Source organism: Opisthocomus hoazin, chromosome 6 (genome assembly GCF_030867145.1).
Source record: "Opisthocomus hoazin isolate bOpiHoa1 chromosome 6, bOpiHoa1.hap1, whole genome shotgun sequence".
Lineage (NCBI taxonomy): Eukaryota > Metazoa > Chordata > Aves > Opisthocomiformes > Opisthocomidae > Opisthocomus > Opisthocomus hoazin.
In genome coordinates, this window is record NC_134419.1 from 33,447,407 (window position 1) to 33,463,493 (window position 16,087).

Genomic DNA, 16,087 nt, shown 5'->3' on the forward strand with positions numbered 1-16,087 from the left:
ATGGGGGCTATCTCATCATGGCCAGGTTAATACTCTATTGGGAAGGCAAAAAGAGGAATCGCTGTACCACCGCGTAGCACCAAACGTGACAATAAAATCTACCAGCAGCAGGAGAATTTCCAGGCTTGCTTACGAGTACATGCTGCGTGGACTTTGTGAACAGTTCCCCCCACACTCCTTGTGTACAAAGCAAAGGGTTGAATTCTACATAACATGTGTGTTTAGTTCAAAAGAAGAAAGTGCATCTTTGTCCCAGAACAGATGGTATTTTTTACGCTCTTTTGGCCACAGGCTGCTTTGGGGCTTTCTCAGAGCATGTCTGAGCTTACAAAGCCTTTCCTTGACTCCCGCATCAGTTTCTATCTCGCCGAGCAGTTTCCTGTTTCCTGAGCAGGCTTTGGAGGCACTTTCTCCTGTGAAAACAGTTTTGGCTTTGCACGATTCCTGGATTTTACACAATCTTCACGCAATCCCTCAACCTGAAAAGTCTTACAGGGATAGCTAAAAACCAGACGCCAGTCCTTGGCGATCTCTGACAGAGCCGACGCCACCGAGCAGCGCAGAGATCTGGATTTAGGCATGAAAATAGCTGGAAGTTCGTTAAAATGTGAAGAGGTGGCCACGCACGTCCCCTCAGACCCGCTCTCAGGCCAGCGCCCTCGGGCAGCAGGCGACCGAGCAGGTTCACAACGGTCCCACTCGCAAAGCATGAACAATTTTCTCACGTTTCTGCAGAAACTTATTATTTTTTTTCCCCCCTTCCTATGAAAAGCCTATAAAACAGCGAACCGGGCTCTGACGGGCCAGAGGCGGCGCCCTGGCCCGCTGCCCGCGGGGCTGTGAGGGAGAGCCCGTGCGCGGCGGACGGCGGGAAGCGCGCGCCTCGCCTCAGAGTGGGCCCCACCGCCGCCGCCATCGCCGCTTTAAGCCCGCGAATTACCGGAGGAGGAGGAGGCGGTGGCTCCCGGCCCCGCTCCGCCGGCGGGACTCCGCTCCCGGCCTGCCCCGCGCCGCCAGCCCCGCCCCGCCTCGCCCGGGCCGGGCCCATCCCCTGGCAGCCCGCGGGCAGGCGCGGAGCGGCGGCAGGCAGCGAGCGAGCCAGCCGGCCGGCCTCCCTCCTCCGCCGGCTCCGCGCGGCTCGGCCAGCCCCTCCGCCGCTGGCCCGAGCGCCATGGGGGGCGGCGACGAGCGGCGGGCACTATGGCTGGCGGTGCTGTGGCTGTGGTTGCCGGGGCGGTGCGGCGGCGCCATGGACGAGTGCGCGGAGGAGCGGAGCGGGCGGCCCCAGCGCTGCATGCCCGAGTTCGTCAACGCCGCTTTCAACGCCACGGTGCTGGCCACCCACACGTGCGGGACGCCGGCCGAGGAGTACTGCGTGCAGACCGGCGTCACCGGCGTCACCCAGTCCTGCCACCTCTGCGACGCCGCCCGGCCCCACCTGCGCCACGGCGCCGCCTTCCTCACCGACTACAACAGCCCCGCCGACGCCACCTGGTGGCAGAGCCGCACCATGCTGGCCGGCGTGCAGCACCCCACCGCGGTCAACCTCACCCTGCACCTGGGTAAGGGGGCGAGCGCGCCGGGGGCCTCAGGGGGGACCGGGAGCCTCGGGGCCGGCTCCCGCCGGGCGCCTCAGGGACCGGGCGCCTCCAGGGACCACTCCCGCCAGGCATCTGGCCCAGGCTGCCCGGGGAGGTTGTGGAGTCTCCTCTGGAGATATTCAAGCCCCGCCTGGACAAGGTCCTGTGCAGCCTGCTCTGGGTGACCCTGCTTCGGCAGGGGGTTGGGCTGGGTGACCTACAGAGGTCCCTTCCAACCCCTAACGTTCTGTGATTCTGTGACCAGGAGTCTCGGGGACCTCCCGCACCGCCTCAGTGACCAGGAGCCTCGGGACCCGCTCTCGCCGGGCGCCTCAAGGACTGGGAGCTGCGAGGCCCGAGCCCGCTCGCGCTCCCTCAGGGACTGGGTGCTTCCGAGCCCGCTCGTGCCGCCTCAGGGACACCCTGTCCTGCTGCATCACTTCACATTTTAATGAACTTCAATTAATGAGCCCTGGCGTGGCATCCCGCTAACAACGGGGCAGCGGGTCGTTGCGCTGCGCGCAGGCCGGGTTCACTTTGCCCCTGAGTGAAATCTCTTGCGAGCGGGCGCTGCTCGGCCTGGGGTCCGGCGCTGTGGGACGCGGCCCGTTTGCCCCTCGGCTGCTGGCGGTTTGGGTTGGGGGTGGCCACAGCTGCAGAAAGGTGCTCATAAAGCCGAGTTTCGGCCTTCTCTGCTGAGGCAAAGTGAAAATGAGGATTGTGTGGGGCCGCTCGATGGCAGGCTGCGGTGGTGGTGGTGGTGTCGGTCTGTCCTGAGCAGTTCCAAGAGTCAGCAATAGCTCCATCCAGCCACACACAGCAGGACCTGCTTCGGCAGGGGTTGGACTGGATGATCCCCAGAGGTCCCTTCCAACCCCTGCCATTCTGTGGGACATCGGGTGCCCGGAGCCCACATGGCAGCAGGCGTGGGATGCAGGCTGGAGAGGCGCTTAGGAAAGCGGTGAGCACTGCAGGGAAACCTCTGTGTGCGAGGGCCCATCTGCTTGGTATCCTCTTGTACCGGGGCAGCATGACCCTTTAGATACCGGCTGGGTTAAGTTTGTTGGAGAGTAGTCAGCGTTACTGCAGGACCCAGTCAAAAAACGGAGCGTTTTCTGATTCATTTGCGTTCCCGGAGGTTCCTTTGGGATAAAGTATTTTAGCTCTCGATTTGGTCTGTGGACAAGCTTCTTTTCCTCTGTTTATTCCATTATTTAAGCTGTCTTGACGTGGAGAAAGGGTAATTGGCTTGGAAGACAAGCCAGCCAACAACGTTAAAACCACAGCTTATATGCTTGCATCATTCCAGCAAAAACTAAAGAAACCCTCAGTGTAACCATCCATGGTTTCTACTCAAGAGCCGCTGTTGACCCTTAGCATCAATAATGCATCTCGCTTTGTGTAATTTGGAGGCAAAAATGTTGCATTAGGGGTTGGGGAGCTGGATCTTGGGTTTCACAACCCGAGGGGAGGTCATGCGAAAGCTCCCGCTCACATTGGTGGGATGGAGATGATGGCACTGAGTCCTGTACTAGTGGTGACCTGTGACCACAGCTGTCTGCCCCGGGAGCGTCTCACCGCCCCAAAGTATTTCTTTGTGTTAGGTGCCTGGAAATAAGTATACCATGTGAACATATCTAATCACTTGGATATGGGGAGGCTGTTACTAAGGCCTCTTTATCTTCTTTTTTATGTACATGGGGAATTTTTTATTCAGGACACCTGGAAAAAAACAGTAAGCTAAGATTTGATCACAACTTCTTTTTTAATAGAAATCATAATTCATTCCTATCAAGGTAAAACTTAGTTTGTAGGCACATCTGTATTACGGCGGTCCTTGACTTTGTGCACCTGTATGTGTATGGGTGTCCTCTGAAAGATAATGTTTTTCCAGCGTACTGGAGCAAACAGTGTGCTGTCTCCTGGGCTTTGAAGACATGTGCGTGTTTTTTTGATGAAAACAACTGAATCTTTAAAATACTGTAGCACTGCAACAGGATTGTTGCCAGTCACGTGGGTCTCAGATTTATTCACAGGCTCTTGTAGCTTTGTGAATTTGCTCTGGCATATTTTTAGACCAGAGGGCAACTTTTTAAGAAGCAGCTGCCCGGCTGGCTTTCAGATATTTAAGCGTGTTTTTTGTGGGTTTTTTTGTTTTTTTTTTCCAGTTAGATTTTTGGGTGGTTTATTTGTAGCATAAAGCCATTTAAGAATCAGAAGCTTGTTACAGGCGTGGTGACTTAGTTTTACGAAGACTAGTAGCAAAGCATTAAGCTATCTGTGCACGTGCTGGGCAAGCAGTAAATATTCCTGTATGCCTTTGTATGCATCCCTGAAGCTCATAGCACGTTGCTGAGTACCGAACAGTGCCGTTTTAGTCTCGAATGCCCCAGACTCCTCTGCAGCGTCGCTCTGCTCTACTCTTGTGAGGGCTTCAAACCATCTTTGTTTGCCTGAGCTGTTGGGTGCCCTGTTTGGAGTCTGTGTCCCTGGGCTGCGGGACACTGCATTATTGACATCAGTACGAGAGAAGAGGCAAAAGGCTTGACAAGTATTTGTGTACTCGGTAGGACGTAAATGAATTCTGTGACACAAAGCCCTTTTATGCAGTTAGTTCTGCGTGATCTTTGAGGATTAGGCTGTGTGCTCAAATCCTTATCCTCGTTTGAGGCTGCAGCCGCCTTTATTTCTAAAAGCCCTGGTATTCTGAATGGTTAGCGCTGCTCTGCGCCCGTTCCGGACTGGCAGCATCAGCTCCGGGCTTTCAGCCTGCAAATGCTGACTTGTGCTGAGTTTTTGGCAGTTTGGGATGTCTTGATTAGCACCTAGTGATGTTCAGTCCGTGTGGATTGGTGTAACGTTTCGGAGGAGCCTGCAACAGGTCAGTTGGAACGGCAGGTCTGTCGCCAACATGTGGACCTGGGTTTCTTTGAATGTTCTTACAATTTGTAGTTCAAAACAAGTTTTAAAACCTTTCGCTTTGGGACTAGATAGTAGAAAAGAGCCTGCTAGAGAAAAAAACAGCGCAGATCACTGAGTTAAAGGCTCAGATCTCGGGAGTGTTTGGAAAGGAGGTCTGTGCCCAGAAGTTAGTGTGCCCCCTGGGGAGAGGGGAATTGGGGTAATTACCAGTCCCTGCACTAGGAGCATCCAGAGTTATAAAAGCTTTTTCTCTTTGTATGAGAGGGTATTAAGCTTCCCTAAGTAAGAGTCCTCCCCCGAGGGGCTTGGAGATGTGAGTATGCAGCTGTAAATCAGGAGAATGGGGGAGCTGAACCCATTCGCAGGGTGGTGCCTGGGTAATCAGGGTGGTGGGCGAGGGGAGGGGGGAGCACCGCCACATCCTTTCTTCCACTTCTGTTAAGCGCATCCCTTTGCTTCCCCTGTTTCCCAGTTCTTCAGGTTGAATTCTTTCTAATTTAGACTTGAACCAACCAGTCTTTTTTTCCCAGCACTGCCCTCCCACCATGTTCCCATATATTCCAGGAATAAGGGACTTTGAGGCAGCGGTGCCAGCTTTTAAATAGAAGATGGAAGCCCGAGGCATTATGGTATGTAGTTGTCTGCTTTTTTTGAAGCCAGAGTGTCACGTTATTTTTACAGTCTGTGCTGTTAGCTTCTGCTGGGAGCATTGGGATAGTTCTGGCATCTCCCCAGCACTTTGTGTGCATACGTTTTAGCACAGGTTTGCTATTTAGACCCCTAAAGCACTAAAACAAAGTCGTGTGTTGAAGATCTTCCTTTGAACACTGGAAGAAGGAGGGGGAAAAATAGCATGGAGGTGCATGGAGTATGCTTGGTGCTGGGCGGTGTTGCTGGGCAAAGTCTTGTGTTCTTTCAGAATTTATGTCTTTTTCAGAGGAGATTTTCCCTTCTTCCTTCTGCAGCTCTGGTTTCTGCATGCTTTCTGTTGTTTCTACTATTTCTACACCTCTTTTATCCCCTTTTTATCTGTGTCTCCCCATTCCCTTCCCAACCATCCCTGCTAGAGCCACCTCTCGTTTTTCCCCACCGCTTTTACTCTCTGCCTGGATTTGCTGGATTTCAGCTATTGTGATCCCGATGTTTTGTTCCTTGGACAAAGAGGCAGAGTCCTCAGCATGCTGGTGGCTGTTTGGTGGTGGTGGGGTGGCCTCGTCGCCCCTGAGGGTAGATGTGCTTTTATGACAAGCCTGCGAGCTCTGTCTGAGCGGTCTGGTCTGCCTTTCCCTGTGTGGGTGATGGCTTGCTGCATCTTGGCAGCGACGATGCCCAGGAGATGCGCTAGGCCAGTGATGCTGGTGGCCTCAGCCTGGAGTTTAGGACTATCTGGTAGGCAGGAAAGACCCATTCCCACCTCTCCTCTCACTGCGTGAGAAGAGGAGCCGGCATTTGGTGCTGGAAGGCAGGCTGCCTTTCAAGAAGAAAAATGAAATTGCTGCTTGCTTCCCTTAAAAACCTGTCGGTTGTGTTTGTGGACGCAAAGCGTGATTAGAGCTGAGTGTTCCTGCTCTTGCGTTCTTCTGAAGTCCCTACAGTAGACCAGCCTAGAAACCCAGGTCGCCAAGCCACGTGGGATCCTGTATGTACAAAATAAAGAAAAACTTGTAAAAGCTGCTGGCTGTTAGGGGAGATAGATCGCCCATCTCCTTCACCTCCCCCTTCTCTAACCACTCGGTCCTTTATTTGGCTTTGAGGAGAGCGATGATGCTTGGTTATATATACTTTGTCTGCAAAGCGTAGTTCAGGGTATGACTGCCATTTGAAGGCATTTACAAGGAAACACAGGCAAGGTGCCAGTTCTTATGTTCAGCTTGATTTGCCAGTTGTTTGTAGCCGATGAGAGGTTTTTTTTTTTGCTTCTAGTACAGAAAAGCAGCTTCTTTTTTCGGAAGGGAGGGCTATAAAGTGCACCTTAAAATTAAGTACACAGTTTATTCAACTGGGATGCAATCAGTTGCTTTGTTTTACTTGGTGCAGCAGAGTGATGCTGTTAGTTTGCTGGTTATCCTATTAAAACTTTATGAGGCTGCGGTTCGTTGCCTTCCTAGGGGAACCACCGCGAACCCAGCTGTGGACAAGCAGGGTGTACGCACGTGAAGCTTTGCATAGCGTAGCTGCAATTTAAAAACTGAGAAATGGTGATTAAAGCGTTGGGAGAGTGTTTCCGGCACTTAGGCCAGCGTTATGGAGTGTGTTGGGAGCCCTCACAGATGTGGGAAGGGCCGGCCCTGTGCCACAGTGGCTTTGCCGTGGTATTTGCAGAGCCCCGGGGGGGGGGGACACACACTCTATTTCAGTTGGTCTAGCAAAGGCTGGATTTACGTTTTGCAGGTTTCAACATGAGTAGTTAAGAGATCAGGGCTTTTAATGGCCAGCAGTTGTTCAGTGCAGTTAAATAAAGTTGCTTTAAAGCTCTTTATCGCTTCCTGCATACCCTTCACATTCCCAGGTTTTCTCCAGCTCCTCCATCCTGCGCCTTTCTTGGGACGCTGATGCCACTGCGTGACGCCTTTAGGAATACTATACATGGCAGAGCACTTATTTTGGGGGATGGAGGGAGCTGGGATTGCGTGGCATTTTGCTGCGAAACTAGCTGCTATTTGTGGTGCTTGCCCTGAGTTGCTGGAACAATTAATTGCTGGTTTTGACACAGTCAAATAGTTGCTTTTGTAGGTTTAAACTTTGGAAACTGTCGTTTGCTACTCGGAATTATTAGCTTGCTGAAAAATTTGTGGCTTATTCAGTAGCATTAAGTTGCATTTCTTGTATAGCCCGAGGCTTCGGGAGGCTCTCCTGGCCTCTCTGAGTGTGCGAGTAAATATCCCAGGCTGCCGTTTCCCACGGAAATGAAGAAGGGGATTGCTCGGCAAACAACACGCAGAGAAAATAATTTCCAGCGCAGATGGATGAGATGGGAAACTCGCATTGCTACTTCACCATAATTCTTAAACACAGGCCTGTGAGCGTTGTCCTTAATTGTACAGCCCTTGCTAGACTGAGACCTCCCGCTTGTGTCCTCGGGGCCCTAATTCATCACTTACAACCACCGTGACAGCATGCTGAGTGATTTCGTGCAGGCTCGCTGTCTGGCTCTGTTTTCTACCTGTGGGTTAGCTGGGATATGAGGTCTGGCGTGTTAGAATGAACTAGTCACGTCTAACGTCACCGTCTCTGGTTTGTAACAACCTTCGAAAGCTCAGCCTGGGGCTGCAGCCCCTCTTGGAAGCTCCTGCCTGAGAAGAGCTGTTTCAGCCTACTGTTACAAACCTCTTAACCACGAGAGCTTGCTTGTTGGTGGCTACCACGCTGTGTTTTGATCAGAAAATAAAATGAGTTTTGTAGTTTCCTGATAAATTAAGAAATCTTGCTGGGTCTGTTGTCTCGCCGCTTAAGACAGGAGTATGTTGGGTCATGTCGTCCCTCCCCCCTGGGTACAGATTAGCCCTGCGTGTGTCAAATCAAGCTTTAGGGTCTCTAAGTGAGGGACAAATGTGGGTACTTGTGTTGAGGACCTGTGGTATCACTAGCTGTGTCTAAAACTCATGGTAATACTAGGACAACCTCTTAACGCCAAGCCCTTTGCAAAGGATGTACTTGGGATTGGTGTGGCATCCCTCAAGGAACAGCGTGTTTTTAGCAGCATGCTGCTGGCACGATGGGGATATTGGCTGTCATGTCAGCATTGATGAGAGGTTCAGGACAGCTGCTAACGAAGCAACTGCACCATGAGATGAGAGAGCTGCTACTAGTAGACTTGTGTGGTGTTGGAACGGGAGTGGGAATATTGAGGGGAGAGGCTGCCTCCCGTAGCCTGCCAGGCTGCAGGTGCAAGCTGCTGTTAGGCTTTGTGGGGTGTGTTAGGTACTTTTGATAACATAACATAATGATTTCTCAGAATTTTTCTGATGTGGAAGCTTGGAAAACGGTGAAAACTCGTCAACTGTAAAAAGGAACAGAAATGGCAAGGTAATTTTATTTAAATTAAAAAAAAAATCAGCCTTAGTCTTTAATCTCTCTTCTACCAGTCTAGCACTATTTGAGAGATCACTTACCATAAATCCCCACGCCGACCAACCCCTCATATATTATTCAGTGATCTTCAGCATTTTGTTTTGAAACTGGGTGGCAAAGCACTTCTTGTTTCCATGCTTCTACTTGTTTTAGATATTCCAGCGTGATAGTCATCAAAGAGCTGTTTCCAGCAGTAATCATGCCTGCAGTTCTGACACAACACAGCTGTGTTCAGTAATGGAGAATTTCAAAACTTCCTCTTTTAGAAATAGTGTCCAAAAACTATTAGTGGATTTTTTTTTTCCTCTGGTAGGTAAGCTAGTACCGTCTTGTATGCGGGATGTAGACTTCCAGATGGCTTGAGGACTTAAATGTACTGTTGGTTTGGGGGTTTACTGTTTTTGTGGGGGAAGAGGAATTTTTTTTTTTTAAGGCATTTGTAGAGATGGTTCATTGAGATCTTGCAAAGACCTAGAGTTTGTGGGTTCATGGATCAGTTTTCTATAATGTTCTCATCTCCGTTGCAGACTTTGGTGCGCTTGGAGAATTGCTTATCTGACTTGGCTTTGCAGTGGGTCCTGTATTTTACAGGAGGTCAGTAGCCCCATGGCAGTGAGGTAATTCTCTAATTCAGCTTTAGGGGCTTGAGATCTTCCTCGGGGAAGAGCTTGGGTGCAGAACGTGGTAGGCTGAACTGGAAAGGAGGAAGACTTGTCCTTTGCATTGCTCTTAACCCTTTGTAACAGGAAGATCAGCTACATCTGAGGAGTCTCTTAAAAAAACCCAAAACACCCAAAAAACCCCCTAAAATCTACCAAGCATCAAAACCTGCTTAATAACAGTGGCTGTTCCTCTCCAGCATGTGTGTGTTCAAGTGGGCAGTGGCTGTCTGTATGTGGTAGCGCTTGGCTTGCTGGTGGGTTGCCCGAAACGCTTGCTCCCTTGGGTGCTCTGTGGTCAAGGGAGTGCTGTGGAGTTTGGGGCTGGCACCAGCCTGGTTCCAAGCACACTGCCTTCATCTTGTGATTTATTTTTCAAGGCCTGCTTTATAGCTTGACCTGCTTGGTGTCGGAAAGGACTCCGTTCCCACCTTGGTGAGCTGCTGCTCATGCAGCACATTGTGCTTGGGCTGGTGGATGTCAAGGATCCTGAAAAGATTTTAAAAAAAGAAAAATAACTCTTTCCCTTCCCTGTATATTTTGTTTCAGGAAATTGAATCTTTGTAGTCGTCTTTGAATTAGGAGATAATGTCTCATAAAGTTTTTAAGCAAATGGGTGCATTGAACCTCTTCAAGAGGGATAAATGGTCTGCTTTCTTGGTGCATTCTTGTGCTGTGCTTGCCAGGTTGTGGAGTAGAAGCTATGTGCTCTGAAAGGCACAGTTTGCATTGGGAGTGTCTCTTGCTGAGATCAGTGGAATGAAAAATCAGTCCCTTCTGAAAAAACTGTCAGATGCTTCTTGGTCTCACAGTGTTAAATGGGGCTGCTTGACCAACTCAGAAGAAAACATTCTCATCCTAGGATTTCTGTGGTCCGCTTCTGATTATGATGATTATTTATAGTCCTTTCATCTGCAGTTCTTTACGTGCTCCCATCCGGTGGGATTTTGCAGTGGGATTTTCTTCCCGGCAGTTTACAGGGCTGGTCCCTGTGGAGCAGCCGTGCAGAGGCTGCCCTGCCTGCCGCCCTTGCCTTCCAGCTTTTGGAAAAACGTGGTTCATTTGTGGGGATCTGGCGTGTCTCCCTCTGCCCTGCTTCCTGGCTGCGCCGGTTGGGGTGCGGGGGTTGCCCCAGCAATCTGCTTTTATTTTGTTACAGCAGCTGATGCTTTCCTTCCAGCAGCTGCCTTCTCCGCTTTAGCTGGCTGCCTTCGCTGGTCTTGTGGTTCCCACTGCCCTGGCTGATATATTGTAGAACAAACAGTTGCTCGACACTGAATTAGCTGCTTGATAAACTTCTTCCGAAGCTGATGCTTAAGACCATGGTTGCTCTAAGCTTGCAGACCTCCTGTGTGCTTTACTTGTGTTTTCTGGCCCCTCTCCCTATCTTCTCCTTTCCAAAGCTCCTTGCAGTCTGGCTGGGCTTCACCTCCCTCCTGCTCCCATTTCCCTGGTACTGAGATGTTCCTGGGCTGTGCAGTCTGCAGGAGTTCCCCCATCCCCAGGATGGGGTTGTCCAGCTGACATCTCCCAGCACTCCTGGTCTCAGCAGTAGCCTCTTGGCCCGTGTGGGTAGCATCACCGCTGCCCTCCTGTCCTGGCTGCTCTTCAGACAAGAGGCTGGCGGTTTTCACTTTTATCAGACTCAGATGCGAGAGAGTACAACGCAAATTCAAAAGCGTGAAATGCTTAGTATTATTCTGTAGTTCCCCTTCTTGCACACATTAGGGTTTGGGGAGGGAGGAAGCCCCTCATCAAGGGACAGTTACAAGTTTTCCTGAGTTGAAGCCGTTATTTTTGTCATTCCCGGCAGGGTTCTGAAGAAAATACGCAAAGCGCAGAATAAAGAGATTTGGGGCTGCAGGAGTGAGGCAGCTGCTGCAGGGGCCAGTGCTGCTGCCGGGGTGAAACTTGAACTTTAAATAAAGTGAGGTCCTGCCATCGTTATGTGTGTGCATTTAATGAAATCTTGCTTTCTCCATACTTCACCTCCCAGCCTGCTCCCTCCCCTGTCCCCACTCTGCTGGGATTGCCAGTGGAGCCGGGAGAGGTGCTCGGGACTGGGATGGCTCTTCAGTCCCCTCCATCCATGCGCTGCAGGCATGAGTTAACTGATTAAATTACAGGCATTACACGAGTCGCCGCTCTTCTGCTTTCGAAGCAGAGTGACTCTGCATACATCCATACGTGTGCGCTGCCCCTTTCTCACACCCTCTCTCCCACCAGCGGTCCGCGGTTGCCGGCGGCAAGCAGGGCCATCTTTGGAGCCCCCACCATTGGGGAAGCTAAACCCGACTTCCTTATGAAACAACGTATGGATTATTTAGGAAGTAACAATACAGAGATGAGCTTTTCCAAGAGCTTCATAGCACTTTTAGGAAATAGAACCTTTTACTTTCATTGTAACTATTGTGACGAAGTGTATTTAGTGCTGTCCGTTTCTTTTTGGCAATCTGTCAGAAAGCATTGCAAATAGGTTGTTGCGGTGCCAGAGTCCCTGACTTCTGGTTAGGAAGGGAAGCTTGTGGTTTTCGTGGAGAACTGGTATTTCAAATCATGGTAAATACCTCTAGGAAACAGTTAATTGACTGACAGAACTACGGCTCTGAAACCATAGTTCTCTTGCAAGTGACGTTAGTTATTCTTGTCTGTCATTATCTCAAAAAGGCAGGAATAAGCAATGCCTTTTTCCTTTTCCAGACTTTAGTTACTTTAAATTGGAGAGACAAGGTGAAGAAAAAATTGCTAGAAGTCGCCAGTGTAGATGACGAGTGAGCATCTGGCTGAAAGTCTGTGGGGTGAGACCGTATTGCTCACCTACCCCTGGCAAGCAGGCGTAACGGGTTTTGGTCAACTTAAGGTGTATATTCTCTGCCACAGGTTTCCTTGTGGCCTAATTTTCCTCTGCTTCCATTCCTTGTAAGACTTAGGAGCTGCGTCAGGAGAAGCCCGTAACTGTTTGGAAGATGCTGGAAAGGCTGTAAATCCTCAACTTGGGGCACCCCTTGCACCCCAGGCTGGTTCCCTCCGTTCCTTGGCAGACTGCTGCCAGTCTTTATTTGGGTGTGGAGCACACAATTTCATTCAAATTACCCAAGAGGCACCCTTGAAAGACCTTTAATTTGGTATCTGCTGATATGTTTTAGAAATCTCTAGGAAAATGTGTTTGTCTGCGGCTCTGCAAGAATGTGGGTAGCACCTGGTAAGGAACCAGGAGATTCCCAAAGTTGTTACCTTTCTGTTCTTTGATTCTCTGCAAGTTCAAGCAAAAACATGGTGGTAACAGTCCTGGGGTTTTGTGATGACAAATCACATTTTACTCGTAATTCCTAACACCTACCCGTGGTGTCTGGAAATGGCTTGGAGCCGCTGTGGTGCAGCTGCGGCACTGGGTGCTTGTGGGTACTGCGGTCGTCAGCAGAGGTGGAGAGCTTTGGTTACAGACCTTATAAGGCTATTACTTGTGCCAGGGAATGAACTGGGCTGGTTTTCTGGTGCACTTGAAGTAGTTGGCTCTGGTCTCTTTGTACTTTCTTATTCACCAAATTAGTGGTTAAGTAACCAAGGATTTGGATGCGCAGTTACAGCAGTCCTATAATCTGGGCTGCTGACACTGGTCTTTGCCTGGACGGTGTCGCTAGCTGTTCCCTGGAAGAGGCTACAAATGTTTATAGGAATCTGAGTTCTTCCTGTTGCAAAACTTCATATGTAATATGTCTGCTCATCAATTTGTGAATTAATTGCCTTTTTCATGTCATCCGTTTGGTCTGTTTGCAACTCCAGGGTTGTGGCACGTTCTTTTGTAAACCATGTTGTAGAAAATTAACATGCTGTTCTGGTGGATGGGAGGGATCCTGTCTGCCAGCCTTTCTGTCCCCCAGATCACACTTTATTTTTTTATTGCTTCCACCCCTAAAAAGTTGACATTCACTTGAAAACAGTGGGAGGGAATGAAAGGTGTTTTGAAAGGGTGATCCCATCAGTGGGAGTGGTACTGAGTGCTTGTACTGGGTATAGAGAGGGGCTGTGGGAAGGGAGGTGGTTCAGCAAAAGGAGTAGAGTTTGGGGTCGTTAATCTGCGTCATTAGCGCTGTGTACCAGAAAGTTTAAGCTGTGCCTGGCTAAATCGCATGAGTCTTTAAAATTCACAGCAGTGCTAGCAGCCCCGCTGGCATTTGTCCTTCCTGCAAACACACAGCTGCTTGGCCCGGGCATCCCCGCTGCTTCCTCCGTCCAGCCGCAGAAAGCCGCTCGTGGCTTTGGGGAAACCACGAGAGACTGGCTGGAAAACCTCAAGAAAACGAGGTGGTGTTGCCAATGGACCTGTGGAGGATGTGAAAGTGTGGGGTGTTCAGTTCACCTCTCTGCTCTCTCTGCGTAATTAGCATAACATGGGAGAACTTTCTTTATCACCCCCCTCTGAGGAGTGACGCGTGTCCAGACTTGCTTAAGAAATTCGCTGGTAATAGTCCAAAATGCAAACAGAGCGTGTGCTCCCGTAGCAGTTTGTGGTCTGCAGAAACGCTTACTTTGTTCAGGTAGCTTTGCTGGCCACTCTGGGGAAGCTTGTCTTAGATTTCAGCCGTCTGTTTTATCAGCTTCTGCTTTTCTCCTGCTGATGTTTTAAAGCCAGCTTTCGGCACAGGTAACGCAGCAGAAATGGTGATGGATTGCCGAAGGTTTTGGTTGGAAAGTGGGCATAGGGGCTGTGAAAGATGATTGAAACGTAGCAGTTCCTAATCAAGTTGCGTGATGCTTGGCTACCCTTGGAGAAGTGGCAGTTGCTTCAGATGGTACTGCAAGGTGTCTTGCCAGGTCTAAAATAAGGATAGCCTTGCTGTGCTTTAAAAACAAACAAATAAAACAAAAAATCTGTGGTGGCTTTCCAACTGTCCTGCTTCTTGAGGTAGATAAGACAGCTTCTTTATTCTTGCATCTACCTTCTGAGGTGTGAGGTGGGAAAGACAAGAGCCTCCAGGACAAGTGGTGATGGTTTTGCATATTGTGGAGTGGAACATGATATTCTTTCTGTCATAGAGTTAATGATTAATTGATTAAGTTCTAGTAGCAGAGACTTGCTTTAAAGTGTAAACAAGCTTTTGTAGTTAAGAGTGTGTAACTCCTAGCTCTGTATACCTTTTTTACATCCTTGAGAAAGGTATGTTTAAAGATTTTGGAAGGGGAAGATTTTTTTCCTGTTGGAAAAGATTAGTGGTCATTCTGAATCAGCAATTAAAAAGGGATTAGTAAATAATTGGTAAGGCACTCCTGGAGAATCTTTCATCTACCATGCCTAAGGGACACACGCCACTGTGTTGCTTTGAAGAATGTTACTAAGGTAAAACAACCAAATCATCGTTAAAACATCTTCCTTTCAATACTTAAAGGGGGCTTGTAAGAAAGGTGGGGACAGGCTACTTAACAGGGCCTGTTGCTACAGGGCGGGGGGGTAATGGTTTTAAACTGAAAGAGGGGAGATTTAGACTGGATAGAAGGAAGAAATGTTTTATGCTGAGGGTGGTGGGATGCTGGCATAAGTTACCCAGAGAGATGGTCGATGCCCCATCCCTGGAAACATTCAAGGCCAGGCTGGACGGGGCTCTGAGCAACCTGTCCCAGGTGAAGATGTCCTTGCCTGTGGCAGGGGGGTTGGATGAGATGACCTTTAAAGGCCCCTTCTAACTCAAACCCTTCTGTGATTCTCCAAAATTAAGTATAAGCCATAAGGATGAGCTGCAGGAAGCTCGGACTTTCCATTCTGGGCTTGGCTAACGGACAGTAGGCAGGAGGTGCGCAGATACTTGCCGTGTATCTCTATACCATTTTTATCTTGCGCATCTGCTGCTTCTTGTCTTTCGTCTCTTTCCTCTTCCAGCAGCCCCAAGGCTTTCATGCTGACAGTTGTGTCTCGTGTTCAGTTGCTGTGAGAATAGATGACAAGGCAGAAGCGTGTGCCTGAATCGCACAGTGTCCTTGCAGAATAGCTGTCCTGCGGCTCAGCGGGGTGCATAAAAGCTGGGAGGCAAGGAATGAAGGTGTGGCTTCATGGTGTCTCAAGGTATGCTGGCTGCTCTCAGCCCTATCCACCTCACCGAAGCTGAGGACAAGGGATCCTACAGCCCTGGGCTGGTTGTGTCAGCTTGCTTGATTAAATCCCAGCAGCTGACTTGATGGAAAGATAACCTTCTGGTGGCCTGGTGATAGTGGGATGTGCCTGGGGCCACCTAAGTGCTGGTTGGTGGGAAGGAGGCGTGGGGATGCGCAGCCTGGGGACAGACTTTATATCAGTTGCAGCAAATTTTGAAAACGCTCTAAAACCTTTTTTTGTTTTTCAGAAGAACTCTTGTGATAAGATGAACTGAAAGTGAGGACTTTGGATTATGGGAAGCTACTCTGAGCTTTCAAAGCTCAGACTTTTGTAGAAGGAAGGAGATGAGCAAGCTGAGATTTCCATTTTTGTGCCTTGCATATGGATGCAGCTCGTTAGTTGAAGTAGGAAACCTGAGAAAAAGATTGAGAGCGAGATTAGAGGGCATTTCTGGGCGAGGATTTTCATACAGAAGGCATTCATGTAAGTGTTTATGTTAAAACATAGAATTCTTAGACTTTTATGCAAAACATCTTTGGAGATTCAGCTGTCCTAGCTCATTTTAGCTGACTTTGCATAAGCAGTAATAATGAGCTTTTTTTTAAATTAATAACCCACTAAAATAAGTGGGCAAAGTCATATTTGTGCAGCTGGTTGACTATCCTGGAAGCAGATTCAAGGGCAACAGATTGATCTATAGTAGAAAATCACTTGACAAACAGTCCGTTTCTTTGATTTTTTTTTTTTTTTTTAAAAATAATTCTTTG

At 49.4% G+C, this 16,087-nt stretch overlaps 1 protein-coding gene across 1 annotated transcript in view; it reads left to right on the forward strand.

Annotated features, from left to right (window-relative positions):
- The first annotated feature begins 1,088 nt into the window (after positions 1-1,088).
- LOC104334020 (laminin subunit gamma-1) overlaps positions 1,089-16,087 on the forward strand; it is a 67,476-nt gene continuing 52,477 nt past the window's right edge. Inside the window, exon 1 of the mRNA XM_075422666.1 lies at positions 1,089-1,562. Within this exon, the coding sequence (XP_075278781.1) occupies positions 1,172-1,562 (391 nt within the window). The 5' untranslated portion in view covers positions 1,089-1,171. The remainder of the gene's footprint in view (positions 1,563-16,087) is intronic.